We start from the raw sequence: 25,787 nt of genomic DNA, 5'->3' as shown, positions 1-25,787 counted from the left end.
TGTATGCTAATGAAGTGATAATGTGATTTGTATTTCAGATGCATACATGACCTGAATGTATCATGTATTTCAAATACAGATGTTTGGTATTTCCCAATTCTAAAATAAAAAATGCATTTGTACAATACTTTAGAAGAACCTCTGTAACATTATACCTCAGATATGAGTATGAGATGATTCCTTAATGAGTAACTGAACAAATGAACTTGGAAAATGAATAAATTATTGACAATAGAGTTTTCATTTCCGCATTTTGATATCATATGTCGCTATTGTTAAGAAAAGATGTTTCTTCTGTACAACCCCCCGCCAGCACATTATAAGTCCTTGAGATAAAGTGGAAGAAATAAATAAGAGCTGAAGGTGCTTAAGTAAGCAGGTCAGCCTTATCTTATGGGCTCCTTATGGCCCGGCCGACAAACATCCAGAGAAAATGGAGGCCTGACTTTCAGCACCTTTCTAGATGATATTATTCCATCGTTTTAGAGAATTCATTTAGACATTTATGAATAATAACTACTTTTCTATTCTTGGCAGTTCTACGTTATGAGGAGAAATGATATTATAAAATAGTAACATCTAGTCGCCTATCCCTGTTGGATACCAGAAAAGATTTCATTGCATTAATTACGCGGGAAATCATCAAATCCTTCTTACTTCAGACAGACAAAAATCCACAGTGAAAAGGACAGCTAGAGAGTAGCCTGAGTGGTAGGGCATTTGTGAGATTGCACAAGATTTAACTTTGATTACAGGTCAAAGTGAACGGTTTATCCACTGCCGAATTTTTTCTTTGAGGGCAACTGTCGAAACATCAATTAAGGGTCACTGCTGGCTAATCCACTATTGTTTCCACCGATTCATTATTAAATTATATTCTACCTATTTAACCAGCTAAATAAATATATAAAACTCAGATTAAAAGATAGAAACAATAATAATTTTAATTTCATATTTAAAAATGTGCTCCCTTACATCAACCTTTATCTCAAAAACAACTTAAATAGGTTCAATTTTTAATGTAAAAACATGAGTAAATAAAAAGTAAAACAAAATCTCACTTACAACCATACACTAGATTGGCGGCTGTTGGACAACCTAAAGATTTCATGATCATCATTGTGTTTTCTGTGACTGAAAAATGGACAATTCACCAGAAACATAAATATAAATCAAAATAAAAGAGGTACTGATGGTTTACAGATCCATGGTAAACACATTTTAGGAAAACATGATTGGCAATATAAAAAAATCACATTAGTTAGGATGATGCAGCATGCTCAAATCTCTCACATAATTCAACAAAAAATTGAAACATTCATATTCATTCATCCTCAAACTCTGTAAATGTTCCTGCCTCAATGAGTAGCCACAATTTTTTTCTTATCTGAACCTGAGTACATATATGTATCTTGCTTGTAGCACAATAATGAGCAGGCCTGTATCACAAAACCATGTGATGCTCCAAAACTTCACAACATTGGGCACAACAGTTCATGAATCCAATGACATAAACATAATACACGTTCACATAAAACAGTTTCTTTCACTTGGAGGGAAGAGGGGGTCCATCAAGGGAGACCGCAGCATCAGCTATGGAGGGTGCTGGGAAGGGTAAAGGTATGGGTTCGCCTCCTGGTTTAACTCCTTCACTATTAGCATTAATTGGTGATGTTTCCAAAGGTGAATATCCCGGTGAAGGCTTCTTCTCAATAAGAGAAGAAATGTACAAAACAGCACTATTCAACATCCCTGCAGAAAAAAAGAAAAATAGTACATTCCATATGGAAAATATAAGAATAAAGAAAACATTTATACGGCAATAAACATTTCACAGTGTAAAGCCTGAAGTTATTGCTTATAACCGTCTTTCTTCGATAATAGTCCTCCCCCCCAATTTTGAGGCTTCAGTTTCAGGTAAAAATTAAGAAAATGCATTGGAATACAATGCCCCCCTTTACTTTTACCACAGGCATTTTTGGAAAAAAAAACAGGGGACTATATTGAGACAAATACGGTAGTTAATACAATTTCTAACAAAGTAATACATAAATTTATTTGGATGATTTACAATAGGGAAGTGCACTAATTTTTTTTTATTGCTGAATTTGAAAGTTTAGCCTAAAAAAGAAACATTAGTATAGTCACTTTTATTTTCTGCATCTGGGGTATGCACTTTAAACCGTTTTGAAAGTCGGAAAATTTCATGTTGCGCTGAAACACAGTGCCTCCATCTTGATTGAGATGTGACGTCACAAGGCAGTAGTCACCAGTGGAGTATCGCTGAATTCCGTCGCCTTCTTTAGCGCGGCGAGAGTTTCCGGGAATCGGTGGAGTTTGCTTCCTAAAAATGTCGTCTAGTACCGAAAACATGAATTCAAAATAGAATTATAAATGATTTTTTGTTCCAAATTTCATCTCGACGTCGAAACAAAAGCCTGGAGAAGATATTCATTCCCGTGCCTTAAGCACAAGCTATACGGAATAAATGGTTCAAGGCTGCTCCTGACTCTTACCTATCGATGATATTCTGTTTTGAAGATCATTTGAAGGTATTGTAAGATCAAATTGATATTTATATTATAATAATTTACTTAATAGGTACCTCAGTCACATCAGAAAGTGTGTTGAGTCAAAATATAGCATCTTCCGCGTAGACCTACGTAATTTATAAACTGAAAGTAGTTTGGTTAAAGAATTATGGCGCGACTGTTTTTTTACACGACCGGGCAAAATGCGTACTTTGCCCATGATATGTGCATATATGATAACAAACGATTTTTGTTAAAGTTAATCTTTATTTGTTGAAATTAGTACATTTATAGGTGATACAGATATAAAGGTACACGGCAGGTCGCGCGGCGTAATTTGTACTCCACTGGTGACAGGTTCATCTTGCTGATCCAAAAAATTAGCTACAATACCTCGAACTTTGAAAACTCGCAATATAGGCAGTCAAAGTACATTGTAAGAATACACGAGACCATTATAGCCGAGAATGTACGTACAATGTCGAAATCCTTGGTTTTCAAAGATTGACGTATTTTATACGCCAGCGCGCCCGGTCCAGGGTTATCAACTTTTATTTCATCCTATTTGTTAGTTGAAATTATATTTCAGAATGGTTCTTTTTAGCACTGCTACTGAGGTAAACTGGTAGGTACTGAGGTATGTACTGAGTAAGTAAACTCCCTTTGGAGTAATGTGAATTACAAGTGTTCGAGATATATGGCATTTTATATTCGCTTTGTGTTCTTATTAATTATGCCTGTACGCATATTGTTGCTTGCCGCGAGCCTTTAATGATATGTGCTCTTGCAAGAATGGTTTTCATTTTTAATGTGGAAGTTGGTCAGTATAAGCAAAGAAAAAATTAACATTTTAGCGCACACCAACCCTTGTAGTCATCGTATCTCTGCGTTAGTAATGACACTGCTAAAATACCTAAACGCCATAATGATGATAAAAAAATTGTCTCATGTCCATGATTGCTGCAATTATAATTAATGATAAACTTGATGCCGTATGATCACAATGAAGACAACAAAAAATAATGCCATGACGCAGTTTTGAACCACGGTCCTTCGGATAAGATATATCCTGTGAATCGCGCACGCTACCACTACCCCAACCGACCCATTAGGTATCAGAGGACATTTTGTATTTATATATATAACTTGTAAAAAGTCACGCATGAAAATTAATTAATTACAGCCTAACTAACGCCCTAATTGAAAAAGATGCAGCAAGGTACGCGGTCTCCCCTTATTAGCCTTAACGTCTCGCATTTCTATGGAGCGTTGAACCTGTCCTCCTTATTCAAAAATTCAGTGGCCATAATTACATCAAAGTTTGGTATACCATTTATAAATCGTTGGAATTTTCCTTCTCCCAACCAAGATTATCTTTTCTTGAACCCATCCTGGACAGCGAACCATTGCAACAACCAGCCAGCTCGGAAATAAGGCTAACATCCCATGATTCTAGTTGCGAAGGGCGAACATTCCGGCCGGCGTGAATACATACGCAACGAATAAGTCTTGCAGCAAACGTCTGAAATAGGTTTATTAGTTTGACTCGGTTCTTACTACAAATGTTTTGGCATGATAAACGGCATTGTGTCAAAATATACCCAGCGAAAAATAAATGCCATCATGCATTTATTAAAGATTCAATGTGCTATTCGTACTACTCTTTCCATAATTGAAGTTGACACGTAAATGAATATTAATATATTACGCAATGATGAAGTCGTTTACTCAAAAGAGAAGCAGCCACATATATATTCTGAAGATATTTTATGACAGCAAAAAACGGATACCCTCAAATTCTGTAATTTTTCTATGCAATAATAGTGGTATAACTAAACGGTGTAGAAGCTGCCTTCTGCTACTGCCTTGTGACGTCACGGCCAATATTCAACATGGACACCTGTTTTCGCGGCCTTTGAATTTTTCCATATTTCAGACGGTCATCTCGAATAAAGTATTCACTATTAGGATTTAAACTGTGGTTTTACGACATTATGTTATTCTGAACTCTAATTTAAAAAATGTGTTTGGTACATTTGAAACACTAGTGCACTTCCCTATTAAATTTATATTTCATATTTAAGGGTGCCTTTATACCGTATAAGTGCGTGTAAGAGGCGCACCTTTTTCCCAGAAATTGCAGCCGAAAATGAGGGTGCGCCTCTTACACAAACTTCTTATCTTCCCCCCTTCCCTTCACCGGTCGCAAGTCTAAGGAGAACTGAGTGGCCTTGGTTTTCAGTGTGAGTCAGTCATCTGAAACCCTAGGTCAAAAACAAGCGGCCGGCAGCGGAGTTTCTCAATTAGTGACGTATTTTTAAAATGCCCCTGTTTGCTTTTCTTGTAAGCATCGCGCCGTCACGTCGGTACCCCATAGGTGAACATGGAAGGTCGCACAGGATTTTTCATTCCGGAGGGAGCGCTAAATTTACTGCCACAAGTGGGCATCCCGCGACATTTATTCTGCATATAGTAATCGCTTATCAAACGTAGAGAAACGCCTAGTTTTGAAGGACATACCTGGTTAATAGTCAATATCTGTCTTGCCGAGTAATTTCCATTACCCTGAGGACCTGATTTTCCGAAAATTATCTTCAGACGCTAATATGAGGTATATTGCAACTGAAAATTATATTGGTATCAAAACCTGCGCTTTTAAAAATTCGAACGAGTATGTTCATTGTTGGACTAAATTGTGGATGGAAGAAATCGGAAATGCTTATAAGTGAAGAGCGCGGAAGGAGAGGTCCAGGGGAAGGAGCACGATCCCTCCTTCTTCGAAGCAAGCAACGAAATATGGAGGGGAAGGAGCGCGCCCCCTCCCCTCCGTAATTCAAGCTACGAGGCTATGAGCGAAGGAGCATGGGAAGTACACGTCCGATCTTGCATGTGACGTCGTTGCCTTCAAAGCGAAGGGGCGAAGGCACAGCAATGTGATACCCGCAGTTTGCGCTGCCTAAAGTTTCCAGTCCGTCTCGTCTTGTTTGAATGCGCTTATGCTACGCTTCTCCTTCCGAAATTGTCCTGTTTGGACTATTTTGAATATTAGTAGCCTTGTTGTTACTAAAAATCTTTGTGTCAAACAATTAGGGCTTAAAAAACTTAAATTCTGTCAGATATGCGTCGTGTTAGATCTCTTTCTTTAGTAGATGACTCACCTAGCATTTGGTCTCCATAAACTGGGAGATCGATTAAGGTCAGTTGGTGAGACGGGGTAGGGATGAAACACGTTTCCATTGTTCCCCTGTAACTTGATGTTTTCCTATTTTCCTGTGGGGTCTCAGAAAGGAAAAAAACGGCAGCGGCATTGGCTGATGGAGGGCCGAATGTGGCTCCATTAAATCTACGACGTGGTTATTATCCTACGGCGCTGAGATTGCCCCGATTGTTGTCCAAGCTCTTGGGAAGGTTCATGCTATGTGCCTGTCGTGTATTGCCTTAAAATTTTCCGCGGCTGTAATTCTATTGCAATACTCCTGCGAGAGCATTTAAACAAAATTGTTCGTGAATAGGACAAGCATCGTAGAGCAACGGCGTATGCGAAGAGAGGATCGAAACTCTTTCTACTCCCTCTTATGCCGCTATTACCGCCGCAGTTATCAAAATTTCCTCTTTCAATTAATATTGAAAACGGAAAATTCGATTACAGTACGCCTGGAATTTTGACAGTAATCGAATGTACGTCTGCAACACCGCGCGATAGTATAAAAAAATGCCGCAAAATTTTTTTCTTCATAGCTTCGATGCTCAAAATAGGGGTGCGCCTCTTACACACGCTTATACGGTAGCTCAGTGTGGCATTAACACCAAGGCTCACGAGCCAGTCATATCCTGTCTGAAGAATTCATGAGGTCATGCTGCCATTTCTCTAGCAATATGCAGAAAATACTGTCGAAAGTACTTACAGAAGAAGGAGCAATATATGATAATGTTCAATAGCAAGATGTTATACCAAACCCAGCAAAAATTTAACAGCGCATTACTGAAATTGCAGATACATAATACAGGGACATGAGTAATTCCTGGAATCCCGAATGTTCCCAACTACATAATACATATCGTGAATATTTCCTAAGGTTCCCGGCCTCATTGACCTGCTACTAAGCCCGTTTTGGCAATAAACAGTGATAAATAGAGCATTCTAGGTTATATCGATGAGGTTTAAGGTTTATCTAAAGAATTTTATGGGTTTACGATGGGTGAGATTGATCAACAAATTTTGAGAGCATGCTACCCGAATTCCAGCCAAATTGCATGACATGGGTGACGCGCACTCACTCTTTGCACGATATCCCAGGAACCAAAGGGCAGAAATTAAACATATTTGAGGTGATACACTGCAAATGTCTATCGAGCCATTTCAGAAGACGAAATAGTGATAGAATTACTTGAAAGTGACATCATCTTCATTTATGTCCAAAAAACACCAAAAATTACCAAAATTTCAAAACTTTAAGTGCAATGCGATACGCTTTCCCGGTATCCGATTGCTAAAACAATTTTCAATATTTATTTTCTCACCAAATGGAACAAAACTCCCAAAAGAAATTCGAAAACTTAAAAAATAAGGATCACCTTATCGTTGACTTATAATGATGATCATTATTAACCTGAATAACAACTACTTGCAGGCTATAATTCCTTATGATACAATTAAAATCCTTAACATAATAAATTATTGTGCACTCAAGCCAATTTTGGGTTTTGGTGCTTCTTACCCTTCATCTGCTAGCACAACCAGGAACTTGAAACGGCTAATACTTCCGTTACCACTCTTACTAGGCCTCTTATCACATCAACACAATGCCGGGCTTTAAAGGCAGTCATTCAGTATGTAAAAATGAATTGGGGGCACTTATAATAGCGATTATTGTAACTCACCCACACAAACATAAACTCCACCAACAATGGCACACAATCGTGCGAGGAATGTGAGCAGGGATGAATCTCTCTCCTGAGTTATCTTGACACGCATTGCTGCCATGTCGTACTTGAAGTATATGCCAGGAATGCCATGAGATCCCCTCGCATGATCCACTGGCCTTTCATGGGCTCGGGCAGAGTACTGATATGTTGACATCCGTGGTACCCTCATGGTGGACACCTCAGTTCCCACAACTTCCAGAAAATATTGATACAGCATAGCACCTGTGAGAGACGAACAAATTAAAATAAAACTAACTTGTTTATATAAATAGAAGATCGCAGCACTTTTCAACAAATTTTTTTACTGCGTACAACACACTTCGGCTCAAAGAGCCATCATCATCTGGTACAAGACACTGCAAAACATTTGAAAATCACCTTTATACCTTATAGGAAAAGAGGCTACCTAATGCCTTGCTACTTACTCCTGCCTCTCCATTTCTAACGACACGCGTAGTTGTATCTTTTCCCACTGTCTCCACTCGGAACGCCTATTCCCACCCCCTTCTTCAAAGATGTCAAATCCTCCCTAACCCCCTTTCTCAAAGGTATAATGGCGATTTTTAAAAGTTTTGCACTGTCTTGTACCAGATGATGGCTCTGTTAGCTGAAACCCATTGTACGCAGTAAAAATTTTTGTAGAAAAGTGCTATGATCTTTTATTTAATTAAATAAGTCTAACCAATTGAAGCCTGAATCTGTTGAACTTAAAACAAACTTGATTGACACCAGTATTCTCACAGCTATCACAATGAAAACTTAGGATTTCCACACGTATATGGAGGTAAAACAAATAAAGTAAAAATTAAAATGAATGTTGAGTTGAATGAAGAGTCATAACTATCCATAGCCATACTTCAATTCGGAGGATTTTTTCACTACAGCTGACAGAATTTGTAATTACCAGACATCAAGATTGGTAATCCACAAAACAAGCTAGAGTTACTCAAATAAGTAGTTTTGAAAAAGATTCACATCAGAGATGCTCATCTTCAGAAGCACTACAGAATAGTTAACTCCAGATAAATACCATTCCTTTAACTGACGTCAAATCAATGGGTATGGGATGATTCGTCAGTGCTTTAATTACTACATACATGTCCGTATTTAACACAAAATTTGTTTATCTATGGATTAGCTTCAAAGGGTTCAAATGAAACATACATGTGGGCTGACAGATGACTTCTATAATGAAATAAACTCAAAAATTGTTTCCTAATTTAATCTGACTAAGATTAAATCAACGCTAACATTTTGAGAAAAACTGATCATGTTAAAATTTGAATTATGATCCAATAAGGAACAATTAAATGTTCCAGTAATAAGTTCCTTCAGCTGAATGAATTACAGGGCGATTTTCATAAAATAATTAAAATAAAAATGATTTTTATATAAAATAATCATTAATGTTAATTTTATCAACCATGCTCAAAGTAATAATCAAAAATATGGAATTGATAAACAGAAGACTAATCGTTAAGAACAATTTTCACAATAAATTTGAAAAATCAGGTGTTAAAATCAACACCCACGATAGTACTAAAATTTGGGCAGAGCTATAATCAAGCAATGTTCACAAAAACAGATTCCATAGAAAGCTAACACTCATGAAAGGCAGTCAATAATGAGTAGGGACATGCAAAAGGTGGGGTTATTTTATAGCCAAAAGTGGTGTTCTTCTTTTCCAAAAGCGATGTTATTTTGCCCTGATATCGGTGTTATTTTAACGGCAAAATAATTGATGTTGATTGAGAGCCATCCTTCCAGTGGCCCACTCATAGCCCTAAATTTAGGATATTATTGACCGGGAATAATTAAAGCAATAATATACATGGAGTATTGACTGAATTCACCTATTTTACATATTTTATCCTTTGCGTTTCCATATATCTAGCTTAGATAGAGAGAAATTACTTTTAAATGCGTGAAATTTCAAATGAAATATTGCTGTTGTGATCAAGTTGTCATCTTTTACATTTATTCTCTTATCTGTTATCACAGTGCTATAGCACGAAAGAAATCTTTCTGAGTCTATATTTGCAGAAGGGATCCAAATTGCTTGAAGGCGCTTAGATGCAAACGATGTCTAAGACATTTGAGCTCCTGGATTGCTTTAATTATGTCCACTGAACCCCGGGAATTTGGCTTTTGTAGTAATTTCTGTAATTCTCCCAACCCCAACATCAAATTTTCTGTCTCCATTGATTCCAGAATTAATATGTTGTCTTTAAGTCATGTTGTCTTTCATGTCTGTAGTCAGAACTTCTTGGGGATCAAAAACTGAGATCTTTTCAAATACATACCTATTTTTCTGCTTAGGTCTTCTGCCATAAGAGAACTAAGTTTGGTTAATGCATTCAAAGCCATAGGCATAGGTAGGGGTCCGTAAAATTCGCGAGACGCGATATTAGGAGATAGCACAAAATAACGCAAAATTGGTAAATAAAAATGAAATTTTGCGTTTTTTACTGTATAAGGTGAAGTACCAAAAAAAATCACATCTAATAAGCCATAATCTATTAGAGCCTAAATCTTCATTGTTTAGCGCTGCCGACGCTCATTTGCTCTATCTCATTACGATTCCAAGGTCAATTGGCTCGTTTAGTCTCGCACATAATGCATCCGCGTAATATCGTGCACTGTAGTGAATTCTCCGCCAGAATTTGCCGTTGAATTTATCACAGCCTCTCTCTTCGATTCCCCTGTATCAATCCTGAAATATTTAGAATGAAGCGCTTTCTCACCTGAAGAATTAGATATTATGAATTAAAATGTGCTGAAAGAAATTTGTGGCCGCGGAAGAGCGGAAATACAAGCTCACACGCCCAGCATGCGTCAATGTCCAGCAGTAATTCCGGTGACTCACCGCAACGCATTAGACAGCGTTATTTGATAACTTGTTGCAGGAAAACCTTGAGTGTGGTTCTAATGTAACAATTTCGTTGACTTAAACTCGGCCGCTCGCTGGGAACGGGCCGCCGTTCACAACACGGCCCATAGCGGGGCAGAGAGTTGTCTTGTCTAAAAGCAGCCTGAATTTCACAGCGTCATGACATAAATGGCATCTGGCAAAATTCGTTTCGTCGGAAAGTGGCCTTAATGCAGCACTGCCTTTATTTCACCCCGTAGAAGGCGCACCACCGGGCCATATTGAAATGGGTGACTACAGCAGCCGTCAACTGCGCGAATTGATTCATTTAAAGACATCCATAGACACAGTGGCATAACTATGGGGGGGGGGGATGAGGGGATCCCCCCCAAAGCATCAGAGAAATAAAAAAGTTATTTAAAAATATTGCCTTGTTTTGAAATTTAAGAACTGCATCTGCTTACATTTCAATTTTTAGTGCCAAAATTATGTAAAATGTAAATTCAGGCATGTCAAAAAATTTTCCTGCCCCAAGTCATCTAATCCCCCCCCAGGCCAACTCATCCCCCCAAAAGCATATTCCTAGCTATGCCACTGCCTAGTTTTCAGCCGAAATGATTTAATGCCGGCTGCCGATCCCGTCACAGCACTGTAAAATTCAGGCCACTTTCCCACAAGACGACACTTTGGATTTCATGGTGTTGTGCCGTGAACGGCAGCCCGTGGGAATTCGTCACGTTGGTGAGTGTCCAATGCAGTGAAAAAATTACGGCTTAAATATACACCACAAAAAAAAATTTCGTGGGAGAAGCATGAGCGGAAGAAAAAAAATGGTGAATGTCACCCATGAATTGGAGAAAATCGCAATTAACACGAAATTCGTGTACATATTTGCGGGAAAACCCCGGAATTCGTGTTATCGCATTTGCAACTTTTGCATGTCCCTAATAATGAGTACAGAATAAATAAAAGAATTTTTTACTTACTATTATCAGCAATTTTTTCATCTCCTTCTAATGGATGGATGATTCCAGGGCTAGGATCACCAAAAGAGAACCTTTCAATGCGGTGAGAAAAATTCTGCACGGTGTGCCCAAATGCAATTGCAGAGAGGTGAAAGTGGCCCTGGGCGAGATTCAGAGTCTTCCCTGCTGTTATGTGAAAATTTCCAGCCACTTTGTTAAGCATGAGGGTCCCGTGGAATCGGCAAGCATCGGGAGGATGATCTGGTATTTCCTCTCTGGAAAAGAAATAATAAATACATACTTAATTACACAAAAATTGGAAGAAACAGGGTAAATTTGACTTGAGACTTTGACCAATAACTATAAATATCTTGTCTCAAATGTTTGAAGCAATAATTTGCCATCTAGGGCAAATGACCGCAGACTTAACAAAAAAAACCCTATGATCCACTGTTTACCTTTTCCTCATCAATAATATTTCATAGCATTCACCTCTCAGATGTACGCTTGTCTGGTCGTCACATGTTTCTGAGCTGAATAAAAAGCTTTCTGTGGGTCTTTTTTCCACAAGAAAGCTTGCACTTGTAGTACCAACCAATACATTCAAATAGGGATGTGCGAGTAGTACTTTTTGATCTCGTGTCAGGAGTCTAGTGTGGCAATTGTGAACCAGGCAATACAGCAAGGCATTCTCTAACATGTTCTGATGTTTCCTATCCCCAATTTTCTGTTCTGAATGCTTAGCTTGTACGTAAAAAGGAAAAGATAATGAGGAACATTAATGTAAATTGTGCCATAGTAAGGAAAGTAAAGAAAGAAGGATGGGATACAGAAGCGTCTCATAAGAAAATGTGAGCGGTTCACTCCGATTACACCACTGTGTGGGAAGACGATCGGCCTGACAAAAAACTAATCAACACGCTGAACCTCATCGACTATGGAGTTAGAACGACTTATCGTCCTTAAAAATGGTATTATTACATGAGTTTTATGATAGCGCTTCTTGTCCGCAGATTTCTGAACTTAATGGCCTCGACAGCTCTGTAACCAAAACTACTCGACTCTACATTCGTAATGCTATCCGAAACACTCGAGTCGAGTACCAACAACACGACTCGACTTGAATTTTCGAGTTCTCACACATCCCTACACTCAAAGTCTGTAGTATGCTAAAGTGCACTCTCATGTGTCTAACGGTATTTTATTTCAAGGAAACAACTCTCCCTTATTGAAAACCTTCTCCGTGCAGAGGAAAGCTGTTACAGTTATCTGCAGAATTCCTAACAGCACCCCCACTTTTTGTACATCTCACTATCTTAATCTCCCCTCAACCTATGCACACTGATTTCCAAAAGTTTCTTCACAAATTGAGCAACGCCACTTTTGCCGCAGTTTGAAAATTTAATTTCAGTATTCTCTATGGTACCACTAGGAGGGAAATTTGATTCTTTATATGTTTAAAAGTTTAATTAAACATTATTTAAATAAATTTGTTAAAAAAATTGTTATTTAAGAGGTACAAAGGTTCAGCGAAATAAGAAAGCCGTGCATTCCAGTCAGACAACAATACCAGACTGCCCGATACACACGTATCGAACCTATTTATTTATATTGGAAACGTCCAAACAAACAGATAGAATTGCATACATTCCAACACTCCACCTCAATTCTAGCAATGTCCAAAAACACGAAAAAACAAGCATTCAAATGTGGAAACACACATTACATAAATTCTTTAAAATGTTATGGAAGAACATAAATATCTTTCTTTGAAGAATAAGAAAAAAAGAACAACAATAAATATAAACAATTTAAACGAGGTCTAGTTTAAACTATTTGCTTCACACCCAAACCAGTGCGATGATTGAGAAAAGATTCACCAACTAGTCCTTTAGTTAATATGTCTGCCTTCTGTTGAGCAGTTGGTATATATTTTACTGAGAGAATTTTCTTCTCAACTAAGTCTCTCACAAAAATGATACTTAACATTCATATGTTTAAGTCTTTTGTGTTCCCACTTTGTTAAACAGGCAATACATGAACTATTATCCTCATAGATAGTAGTTGGGTCCTCTACTCTTACACCCAAATCATCAAGAAATGCTTCAGCACTCATAGCACAAACTGTTCCACATCCTGTATCATAATCTTCTAGATAAGCAGGTCTTTTCCTTTCTCTGACTGACCTTCTGACTTGATCATCTACTTCCCATTCTCCACCTAAATTCTTGTCTCCACCTGAATGCTGCTTTCCACCTGAATTCTGCTCTCCACCTGAATTTTGAACTCTCTCTGCTAGAAACACGAATGCACGGCTTTCTTATTTCGCTGAACCTTTGTACCTCTTAAATAACAGGTTATGGGCCCAGTCATTAAGCTTCAATTAGAATCATAATCATCAATTTTCGAGATACATTTTAACAACGACGTTCCGCAATAGTTAACATTGAAATTCTGTCGGAAAAATTAATGCTGAAGAATGGCGGCGGAATATGGAGACGACAGATTCAAAGTTCCCTTGTTCGACGGGAAAGAATACGACGACTGGAAATTTCGGATGGAAACGTTAATGGATGAATTGGATCTCTTAACACTCACAGAGGAAGAACCAGTTTATCCAGGACCGATCCTAAATGAAGCAGCGTCGGAACGTACAGCTCGAGAAGAAGCGAACGCTAAATTACGGAGTCGTGACAAAAGATGCAAAGGACTAATAATTCGGAAGCTTGCGAACAGTCATTTGGAGTACGCAAAAGGAAAAACATCAGCATACAGCGTATGGAAGGAGCTGAAAGATACTTTTGAAAGGAAAGGGTTAGCAACTCAGTTACAAATTAGAAGACAGCTTTTACCTCCGGCTTGTCAGCATAACCCGAAGAAAGAAAATCTAGAAAATCATTTTCTTCATTTCGATCGACTGATACGTCAATTGAAGTCAACGGGCGCCAATGTGAGTGAGCCGGATATATTATGTCATTTGTTGCTTACCTTGCCGCAAGAATATAACGTGGTCGTGACAGCCATAGAGACTACATATGTCTACTGATAGACTAACCTTAGCTTTTGTGAAGAACAGATTACTTGATGAGGAATCCAAGCGATCGTTTTTGGTAGAGATGGGTCGAATAGCAGATTTCTCGAATTCGAATATCGAATTCGAATATTAAATCATTGCTCGAATATTCGAATACCTCGAATACTAAATGATGAATGCTGGAATGTTTGACTCGGTTGCCTATGCAGCAGGCAACACAAGATTTTGGGGAGTAATTTTGATTTCCTTTAAATGATTCGAACAGGAATTTAGCTGATTAATGAATATTTTAATTTTATGGAAACAATTGGGCATATCATTAATTCAACTAACATCGCTTTACCCCCACTTCTGCTGCCAAGTGCTAGCTGACAATCTGAGGCATTTTGCAAAATACAAGCTCTATTCCACCGGATTATCTTCAATTATTTTCAGTCCATCTTTGGGAGTTCTCACGAGATAAGAAGATGAATTGGAATTGCTATCAGGGAGAAACCAAATATTCTGAGAAAATATCCCTTTGTCTGGGACTGTAACAATAAAGATTTATAGCACCACTCATTAATTGTAACTTGATACATATATGCTTTCGGAAAAAAGTACCGCATCAACTTCGGAGAAGCTCTGCTGCTCATATCGAGTTTCGCCAGAATGCTAAGTCTCCGTCGTATTTTGACATTTATTTCTTTGCGTAAAATGCATAAATAAACTCAGAAATACGTCGCGTTTGGTCTTATTATTTTTGAAATTACGCGCACATTACTAATATTTCAATTCAATAAAGGTGTAACATCAATTGACGAAAGTCATTCTTAGACACCTTTTGTGCTAATAGATGACTCATGCAGCGGTTGACCTCCACAGAAATGGGGAACTTCGAAGCAGGTAGGAAAAAAAAGGTCAGTGGGTGAGAAAAGGGGGGAGGGCGTGAAACACGTTTCTATTGTTCTCGTGTAACTTGGTATTTTTTCGAAGCTAAGGTCTTCGTAATATGATCCCTGCGCGAGCTGTGACCTTTTTTTTATTTCGAAGAAGAGGAAAGCTTCAGAGTGGGTGAGGCGAGTGCTGAATGGAGGGGGATATCGGATCGTGGGAAATGCCCTAAGGTTGCTATCCCACGGCACTGAGGTTCTCCTGGTGGGGGGAATCGGGGATTTTCGGATTTTTTCACCCGACCATTTTCGGTTCCCCTCGTCGAACTCTTTTCACCGCTAAAATCCACGAATTTGATGTAATTCGTCAACTTGCGTAAAACGGCGCTGCGAGCACTAAATGACTACAATTCTCTACATTTTTCCGAGTCAACTACCAACGACGTGCGTGCGACAGTGTATGACGCGAAATTCAAAGTATTCGAGGTATTCGAGGCGGTACTTTTCGCATAAATATTCGAAACCTCGAATATCGAATACTTTCTAATATTCGAGGTATTCGAGTATTCGCGGATACTATTCGCACATCTCTAGTTTTTGGCTACCGGAGAGCAGGATATGAATTCTGAGGTTCCATCTACGACGGCATTCTCTATACAGTCCAAACGAGTAAAGAACAACTATCGGAATACACGGAAGAATGACATAGCGGAGGTAAAGAATGAAAATAAATTTCATATTCTCTGTCACAACTGTGGTAAACCAGGTCATTTAAGGGCTGAATGCTGGAAGGGTAAAAATAAAAGTGGGCACGCTCATGCAGCCAACGACGATGAAGAATCTTCAGCAGACGACTACGGAATCAGCTTTGCAGCACATGCGGAGATAGAAGACAAGAAGATGACAATGGAGGAGGAATCAACTGCTATGGGAACAAGCTCACAGTCTGAAGGTGACATAAGTTTTACTTTAGACTCTGCAGCTACTGAGCATTTAGTTGGGGAACTAACTCCTCTCAGCAATGTTACTCCATTGAAGATACCCATCAACATTAAAGTTGCTAAAACTGGACAGCTGATGACTGCCAAAGAAAAAGGGGATATTGATGGTGTTATTTTTAATAACGGAAAATGGGTTAAGTTACACATTGCAAACGTGTTAAGGGTACCTGATCTTGAGATGAATCTCCTATCAGTTCAAAAATTGGATTCTCATGGTTATGGTGTGCTGTTTGCAGATGGAATAGGAAAAATTTTGAAAGGTGGTCGAACAGTAGCAGTTGCCAGGCGCTGTGGAAAATTACACAAAATTATTTTTCGGAGTGCACACACAGCTTGCCTTTCAATGGAAGCAGAACATTTATGGCACCAAAGACTAGGACACATTTCCAAAGATGGTTTAAAGAAATTAACCACACTGGTGGATGGAATTAAAGAAGATAAGTTCAAGAGTATATGCGAGCATTGCGTGGCTGGAAAACAAACAAAACTACCACACATGCACGGAAGACTCAGAGCAAAACGTCCATTGGAACTTGTGCATAGTGATCTGGTTGGACCAGTATCTCCAATGTCATATGATGGGATGAAGTATATAATGACATTTGTGGATGATTATACTCATTTTACTGCTGTGTATTTCTTGAAAACAAAGTCAGAAGCCTTTCATTATCTGAAGATTTATGAGAAAATGGCAACATCTCATTTTTGTACAAAGTTAAGTCGTTTCAGGTGTGATAATGGCAGGGAGTATGTTACCAATGACATTAAAGTGTACTTTGAAGAACGAGGTATACAATTTGAGTCCACAATACCATACACGCCACAGCAAAATGGGGTGGCAGAACGAATGAATCGTACAATACTTGAAAAAGCAAGATGTTTGATACACAGCTCTGGTTTATCAAAAGCTTTGTGGACGGAAGCAGTACTTACTGCTGTATATTTAATCAACAGGACTCCCACAAAAGCTCTGGAAAAGGAAGTTCCAGCTTACCTCTGGTATGGAAAACAACCAGATCTAAATAAATTGAAAATTTTTGGATGTACAGCCTACCTGCACACTCCTAAACAATTAATGAGGAGTAAGCTAGAATCCAGATGTAAGAAGTACATTTTTGTAGGGTACTGCACTAATGGGTACAGACTTTGGGATCCAGAACTAAAAAAGATAGTAAGAGGAAGAGATGTAATTTTTGATGAAAAGAAGTTCCAAGCTAAGAGGGAATTAGGATACTGGAAAGAAAATCAAGGTGAAAATGAAGAGTACTACCCAGCAGAGAGAGTTCAAAATTCAGGTGGAGAGCAGAATTCAGGTGGAGAGCAGAATTCAGGTGGAGACAAGAATTTAGGTGGAGAATGGGAAGTAGATGATCAAGTCAGAAGGTCAGTCAGAGAAAGGAAAAGACCTGCTTATCTAGAAGATTATGATACAGGATGTGGAACAGTTTGTGCTATGAGTGCTGAAGCATTTCTTGATGATTTGGGTGTAAGAGTAGAGGACCCAACTACTATCTATGAGGACAACAATACCAGACTGCCCGATACACACGTATCGAACCTATTTATTTATATTGGAAACGTCCAAACAAACAGATAGAATTGCATACATTCCAACAAAAATAAATGTTATTTAATTACATTGTTTTATATGCCCACCTTCCAAGTTTTCACATAATACTGAAATTGAGCCACTCAGTGACACGCATCTGGAGCTCATCGTTGTCGTCAAAGTGCTGTGCTGCTAGCCAGGTCTTCATTCTTGGAAACAAGTGATAGTCAATTGAGGTCAGACAAGGGAAAACTTCCCATTTGAAGGCATTATGGAGTTCTTGGTGGAGTGCAAAGCTGCCCCATTTGTTGACCTTTATTGTGGTCCGTAAGAATTTTTGGCACCCATCTCGCAAAAAATTTTTGGTAGCCAAGCCTTTGTGTGACAATTTCAATCAACAAAATCCATGAAACAAAGTGAAAACTCCATTATTGTGAACCAACGGTTTTCAGAAACCTTTTCATCAACTTTAGTGACCAGTTCATCAGTCACAATTCTCAGATGTCCGCTCTTCTCCTCGTTTTGAATGTTAGTTCGGCCATTTTTAAACAGAATGCAGTTTCCAGACAAAACTTTCATGCATTACATTTTCTCTGTACACTTCTCACACTTGACAATTAATTTTCCATCAGTTTCAATTTTTTGGCCTATGAAAACCATATAACTGACAACCTCGCAACTGGTGGGATTTTCAACTGTAGAGCACATTTTCAATTTGTATATCGAAAAAAACGGGTAGCATGGAGACGTTCCCGCTGTCACAGCTGGACACAGACATATCTGCCAAGCTCACGGACACCATGATATACGAGACTGACTGGTGCCTAGCAATGGCATGTGAAAACGTTCCTTACTTAGTGAATAGCCCTCGAATTTTACTGCCATTTTGTGTCATTTAAAAATATTCCCTTGCACAGGTTCAAACCACCACATTCATTCGTAACTGCAGTGAGAATCATCCACTGCTTTACCACTAAGACAATTCGCTCACTGATTTTAATGGTGTCTCATTACGTGTTTTCTTAAGTCAAGCATGGGAACAAACCAGTCTTCTATTGTCACCGAATCAAACTGAATTTTGATCTATTGACACTAAATTTGAGCGGCATTATTTGCAAGGCATAGCGGCAGATCTTTTATATATTTTATATTTGTTGACTGTCATCATAAGGCTGCTGCATTAATTGTATGAAAATATACTTTGATGGATCCGTCAATTTACGAAAGAAAATAAATTGAAATAAATATGTATGTACTAGTAACTATTTGGGAAGGGAGGGGAAAGCTGTTTACAAGGAATTGCTATTTTGGCATGGGTGTTGCAATTGTACATTGGTAATTCCTCATCACCCAGACATAAAGGTTCATATTATGCTGAATTCAAGAGGATAGGAAGTAAATTTAACATATTTCTGAAATAAGTACATAAATTGATATGTATCAGTGTGTACCTTGGAGGCATATCTCCGAAGAGGGAGAGGTACGTGGATCGCCACAGGACATCCTGCAAGGCATGTGACTCCTCTCGCAGGTTGCTGTTCACTTGTTGGATGGAATCAAAGTGCAGCCTCTGCTGAGGAGACAACTCAAACCATGTATCTTCCTCCTCCAGAATGCCAAATTGGAGGATGTTCTGATTGGTAGAATCAAGTATGTCAGCACCTAGGTCTAGAAATAAAAGAAATGAGTAAATAATCACTAACAATGAAGTAATGTCAGGCATAATAATCATTATAAACTAAACTGAATACTGTTCAAACAAATTCCAAAGGTAGGGCGGTTTTTTTCCAACCTCCGATCGGCCGGCAAAAACACAATTCAAAGAGACAGGCGGGTACTGTGCGGAAACTACGCTTCCTCTATACAACATGCTCAAGTAATTTCTGACCTTAAGTTTTTAGTTTAAGGCTAGTAGCAATCTCATTAACTACACTGCCTCAATTAATTTTCCTGTCAAGCGTGCACTGCAGAGCGACAGCCAGAAAACTCATCAATTGGCTTTAGCATTGACATGTCTTCACCTTTATGACGATAAAATAATTTTTTTTAAATGCACTGTGGGAGAATGTGAAACAGTTGGAAACAGTGTGAAACATTACGTCCATTCCCATTCAAAACAAAAGAAGGGACATGCTGACTTCTGAAAGTGTTCTGATCCATGACAACGACCGTCATCTCAGCGCTGATGCAGGCCAACTGCTCCTTGATCAACTTCCATGGGACATTTTCAATCACCCGCCATGCAATGCCGACCTAGTACCGTGTAACTTCCTTCTTTACGCTGAAATGAAGATGTGGTTAGAAGGGAAGCGTTCTCAAATGGGCCATGGGCTTCAGGACGTAGGAAGTCATTAGAAGTAGCATCCTTTGAAAAATGTATAGTTAAGCTTGTGCAGAGGCACGACCAATTCCTCAATCGCCGACGTGATTATGTCGAAAGGACACCAAAAATGTGCTCAATATTCTGCAGTGAAATAATTTTTAATCAATCACTTCTTCTTCTGTTCATGAATCATCGGAGCTTGAAAAAAAAAACAGCCCTCGTAATTGAAGAAAAAATTAAAACAAAATTTATGAGCAATGAATAAAATTTCTTTCAGGAGTAATTCAAGCATTCATCTTTTAATAATAAAGCCAAAAATTTCCAAGCACCTTCACAAGTCAGTCACAGAATGAGGCAATATGGCTCCTGAACTCATGCAGAATACAATAAGCTTAGTAGGGTGTTTAGTGGTCCTAAAACGTAAACTTATGGATATCTTAATAGTCAAGGGATTTATTCCAGCACCTCTTTTACTATAGGCTAACAAGGAGACATCGCCAAAGTGATGTTCGGGATGATCTGGATGCGGATGTTATTATCTGAAACTATATAGGTAAAGTAGAAAAAGTGTCACGGCTTTCTTCCACATAGGCCCGGGTTCGAGAGATATTCGCATTTAAATATTTCGCGCTGCATGACATCCCTTGAGTAAGCGCTCCCTTAAAACTACGGCCGTGGCAGTGCGGCCTAGGCCATTGGTCCCCTAACCTGTAGATGGTATCCTGGGTTCGAGTCACAATGTTGGCAATATTTTTTCTCTCTTCTAATTTTTGAAATCACTGTTTCATTTTATTCCCATTCGTTTTATTTGGTTACTTCGCGATTTTTTAAATTTAATATCAATTTATGGATTTTAAACGAAACTCCAAATATGCCTGACCACGCGAATTAGAGGACGTATGTAATTACTTACACGTGAATTTCCATTTAATGTGCTCATCATGTGCACCGATGCACACCTTTGCCTCGCATCAATAAACCGATTGTACATCTATTCATGAATCGTTCCCCGGTTTCTGACGCGTGTGCCTCCACTTTCAATGCCTTTTTTACATTCCCGAAGCACCGGTATTTTCCGGCTTCAACGTTTTTTTATTCAAAATATCATTTCCACCAGGCATTCCCTCCATTAGATTTTCTTCACAGCCCACCCACTGTCTTCCCAACAAATCTCGATCTTTACAACAGAATGTCCTTCCACCCACCATGCCTCCTTTATGACCTGCCTTCTAGCGTCCTTCAAAGACTTCCGTCCCAACAACCCTCCGTCCACAGCTGACCCTTGCTAATCCCTGAATGAGGCGCCGAGGCCCAAATGTGTGAAAACGGGTGCGAAAGGTAAACAAAGAAGACTTCGAAAACGACTTGAGTAGGCTGCTGGAAAGCAGGATTATTGTACTGGATGGGTAGGAGGGTAAACTGGCCAGGGTCAGTAACTGAATGTGAGGATAGGCAATTGTGTTTATTTGTTGAGAAGAAAGACTTGAGATTACGAATAAACAAAGAGGCTGTGGGAGCAATGGCTAGGGCGAGGATGATCAAATTCCCTGGAAATTTGCGTGTAAGTCATTATATACACCTTCTAATTTCCGTAGTAAGGCACAATTCGGAGTTTCGTTTAAAATCCATAAATTGATATTAAATTTAAAAAATCGCGAGTTAACCAAATAATGAATGGGGATAAAATGTAACAGTGATTTTAAAAATTAGAAGGGAGAAAAAATATTGCCGACATTGGGACTCGAACACGGGATACCATCTACATAGGGGACTATGTCCTAGACCACACGGCCATGGCCGTAATTTAAGTGGAGCGATTACTCAAGGGATGTCATGCTGCGCGAAATATTTAAATGCGAATACCTCTCGAACCCGGACCTATGTGGAAGAAAGCCGTGACACTTTTTCTATATTACCTATATTGTTTTAGAAAATAACATCCGCATCCAGATCCCAAACATCACTTTGGCGATGTTTCCTTGTAAGTAGCCAAAAAAAAAGTGATAAAAGTCATAGCAAGAGTCACTAATTTCTCATCAAACTTAAGTGACTGCTATAAACCCCTTCCACTTCAATTTATTTTCGGAATATTGAGCTTCTATCCTCTATTTATTTTCCTGTAGTTTTTAATCGGAATGGTAGGTAATTAAATGTTACTTTGGAGTTTGTAACCAATGTAGAACAGTGAAATAAGAAGTGATAATCATTTCACATTGCGAAATACTAGAGATGTGCGAATAGTATCCGCGAATACTCGAATACATACTAGAAAGTATTGAATATTCGAGGTCTCGAATAATTATGCTAAAGGTACGCTCTCGAATACTTTGAATTTCACACCGTACACTGTCATATTTGACTCGGAAAATTGTAAAGAACTCTAGTCGTTTAGTGCATGCAACGCCGTTATAAGCAAGTTGACGAACTACATCAAATTCGCGGATTAAAGCGGTGAATAGAGTTTGACATGGGGAACCAAAAATGATTGGGTGAAAAACGGCATTATGATGATAAAAAAATAGTCTCATGTCTATGCTTGTCGCAGTTAAAATTAATGAAAAAGTTGATGCCGTATGATCACAATGAAGACAACAAAATATACAGCCTTCATGAAGCCCCGAACCCTGGTCCCCCGCGTGGTAATCTTAAAAGTTACCACTACCCCACCTGACCCGTCTGCTGAGGGGTGCGATATCATGGAACTATAAGCGGCTTGTGAAAAGTACCACATGGAAATTAATTAGTTTAAGCCAAACTAAGGCCCATTCAATGGAACCACTATTAGTTCAGGGATGTGTTCACCATTCCGAAGGCCATAAAAAATACGGCATTGAAAAAGGCGGATCAAGTTTCGTGGTCTCCCCTTGTCAGTGAATACAGTGTGCTTATCAACCCCCCAAGTGTGTTTTTAATGTTCCCTTGCCAATGGTCCAAAGTCTCATGCCACATCTCGCCGGTAGATGACTTCTCAATCCCCAACCTATAATCCCTGCCTGTGGCGCAGAGCGAGGGGGGGGGGGGAGTTTGGGGGATAAACCCCCCCCCCCCCCCAGAGCTCACAGAAATTTTTAAGTTAAATCTATTTTACTTAATTGGATTAATATTGCATTTGAATAGTGTGAGGATTAATAAAATATCCCTCAGAAGGCCGTAAAAATCACCATTTATCTTAATTTTTTCCGGTGGAAGGCCTCCGCACCTCCCGCTTACCTTGGTGGGTATGCCATACCCCCCAAATCTCCCAAAAGTATTAGCTGCACCTGAAACCCCCCCTAGCCTTAATTCCTGGCTGCGCCCATGGTCCCAGCATATTCATGTGGATCTAGTCAGTCCTCTTCCCATGGTTTCTGTAACTGTCTAATGCCCATAGATTGTTTCACTCATTGGCTGGAGGCTATTCCCTTGGATAACATCTCGCCAGAGACTGTTGCACGAGCATTGTTTCGGGAAAGAATCTCACGATTCGGTACCCTGCTATGCATCACCCAATTGCATCAACGTGAATTCAACACATACTTGCAATATACGTGATCCTCAACATTTCTGCATAAATTATTGAAGCATGTATCGCTACCTAAAATACCCTTCGGCCTTCATGATATCATGATTCAAGCCGGATATTTCAAACACAATAATATGTACTATAAAAATAAAACATGCTATACTTACTTGCACATGGCATTGCTACAGTTATATCCACATTTACTTTCAGCTTAGCATCAAACTCAGTATCAGGGAGGAATCTAAATTTGAAGCGAGCATCAAGGTAGAATGTCACTTCCCAGTAGATTATCCACGTGATGGCTATCCATGCAATGAGGGTAACTGCAAATGTTAATATACACAATTGATCACAGCAATCAGTAGCAGGGTAGTACAAATCAGTGAGTAATGAAATCAATCAATTTATAGTTACGTGTTCCTCCGACTGGTGATGGTTCAATGTACGTATCAGAAACTTTAGGAAATGCATCGAAATCCTTGATTGTCTTCCATGACACCACTTTTCCTCTGCTCCTTAACATAATTACTACACTTTTTCTGTTAATTTAAAATCATACATGAAGGGGTAGGATTCAGATGACAATCTTACTTTGATAAAATGGACCTCTTCAGTCCACAAAAATCTGTAATAGAACAAATTAAAAATTTGTATGCATGTACCATCAAGTACATAAAAATTAATTCAACTGTTTGATACTTGTAGAAGGCAACATTCAGGAAAATAAGCCATAGACTTCTTCTGTTCATTTTCATTACATTCGACTTCATGCATAATTATGAATAACACAACCAGCATCTTATTGAATCATAATGGAAATGAACCATATCCTGGATATAAGCAGAAGTTCATAATACTTCTGTTATGAAACGATGACATGAAGTGAATGAATGTAAAACGGAGTTAAATAATTAATTGCTATGGGTGAATGAATGAAATGCCATTACACTGATTCTATAATTTCATAACAACATTGCAACTAAATCCTCAGAGGTGCATATTGAAGAAAATTTGGAAATTATAAAACTGCGAACATATAGAGGAGTCGCCAGATACACGCAGAAATGTTAATATCTTCCAAGAATCATAAAAAAGTGACGATTAAGATAAAAATGCAATTTTAACAGTGGACGAAATCCAACTGCAACAAATAGATTTCCAATAAATTACATATTTCACATTAAATTCCTCAAATACAAAATTCGGTTCTCTTCCATTTTACATAACATTTGGTTAAACATAATCCAATTAAAAAACTTAAAAATATCTTGACAACGGAGTTTCAACACCCAAATGAAAAACTATAATATTTTGCTTTGAGAAAAGAATTCCTAGAAGACAATCATAACGTAAGAAGTTGGATGATTGCTGTTACGGAGACAAGACTTGCCAAATGAAAACATAGCAAGATCCAATTGCTTCAACATAGGGATAAATAAAACTTTTCCTGCGATTACTTGTTTGCCGGCTGATGCATTTAATGTGGTTATTTAACGACTACTTCGTTGATTATGAAATGATAAACAATGTATTGGCCAAATAAAAACTAAAGGGAAGAAATAAGAGTCACCGCCCTCGCTCATCAAGGCTTTACGTTCAATAATTCAATAGTTAGAAGTCCAACATGTATGGTATGACAACAACAGAGATGTACAAATAATTAATAACACTCACCAGCGTTACAGCAAATCAAAAATATTGCAGTCACAACATGATGAAGGTAACACCCAGCGGTTTTCTTCGTTCAGATGCTACGCAAAACAACAGCAAAAATTCCTTAATGAGAACTAATAGCTTGCCTCATTATCTGACAAGCTGATCGCTTGACTTGCGCCGAAAAATGGTCGGATGTTATTTGTTTTTAGTTGATGAATTTCATCGCATGGGTCGCAGGCGTTGATCAAAAAGGCATCAAATGCTGCGAGACAGGCGTGGTCCGGTGTTTTTGGGTGTTTTGTAGGGATCTGAGAAAAGAAAATTGCTGATTTGCTAACTGTAGACAATTTACACGTAACCTATCTTGTAAGGTGTCAGTTTCCGGTGATAGTACGGTGCTACAGGTTAAGGAGCTGAATTTCCTCTCGTGATGTACCGAGCGCGGTTCTTTAGATAAAAAGGATTCTACTTGATTTGTGATTTGTAAACATTGCGATGCCTGCACAGTGATCACTCTTGTTTTATCTAGTTAAGAACGACTTTCCTGTCGACATTTCAA

General features: G+C 38.6%; 1 protein-coding gene across 1 annotated transcript; it reads right to left on the bottom strand.

Annotated features, from left to right (window-relative positions):
* Nucleotides 1-918: 918 nt before the first annotated feature.
* LOC124166555 (endoplasmic reticulum-Golgi intermediate compartment protein 2) lies at nucleotides 919-25,787 on the bottom strand. The gene is made up of 7 exons (XM_046544116.1): nucleotides 25,247-25,787; nucleotides 23,987-24,197; nucleotides 23,740-23,895; nucleotides 19,199-19,415; nucleotides 11,313-11,566; nucleotides 7,413-7,679; nucleotides 919-1,752 (listed from the first exon to the last, which is right to left on the bottom strand). Exons 2-7 carry the CDS (start codon nucleotides 24,093-24,095, stop codon nucleotides 1,547-1,549), a joined length of 1,209 nt encoding a protein of 402 aa, XP_046400072.1. The 5' UTR covers nucleotides 24,096-24,197; nucleotides 25,247-25,787; the 3' UTR covers nucleotides 919-1,546.

Source organism: Ischnura elegans, chromosome 10 (genome assembly GCF_921293095.1).
Source record: "Ischnura elegans chromosome 10, ioIscEleg1.1, whole genome shotgun sequence".
In the NCBI taxonomy this organism is placed as follows: Eukaryota; Metazoa; Arthropoda; class Insecta; order Odonata; family Coenagrionidae; genus Ischnura; species Ischnura elegans.
The sequence above is the reverse complement of the archived record's forward strand: the minus strand, read 5'-3'. Positions and strand labels throughout refer to the sequence as shown.

Bases quoted from the DNA above. Each gene is read 5' to 3' on its own strand.
- LOC124166555 (XM_046544116.1), bottom strand. From the start codon at position 24,095: ATGTTAAGGAGCAGAGGAAAAGTGGTGTCATGGAAGACAATCAAGGAT. The intron at 7,680-11,312 runs GTAAGTAAAAAA...CGTCTCTCACAG, and splicing joins TGAAAAAATTGCTGATAATA to GTGCTATGCTGTATCAATAT. The intron at 1,753-7,412 runs GTGAGTTACAAT...TTTTTTCTGCAG, and splicing joins TGGAGTTTATGTTTGTGTGG to GGATGTTGAATAGTGCTGTT.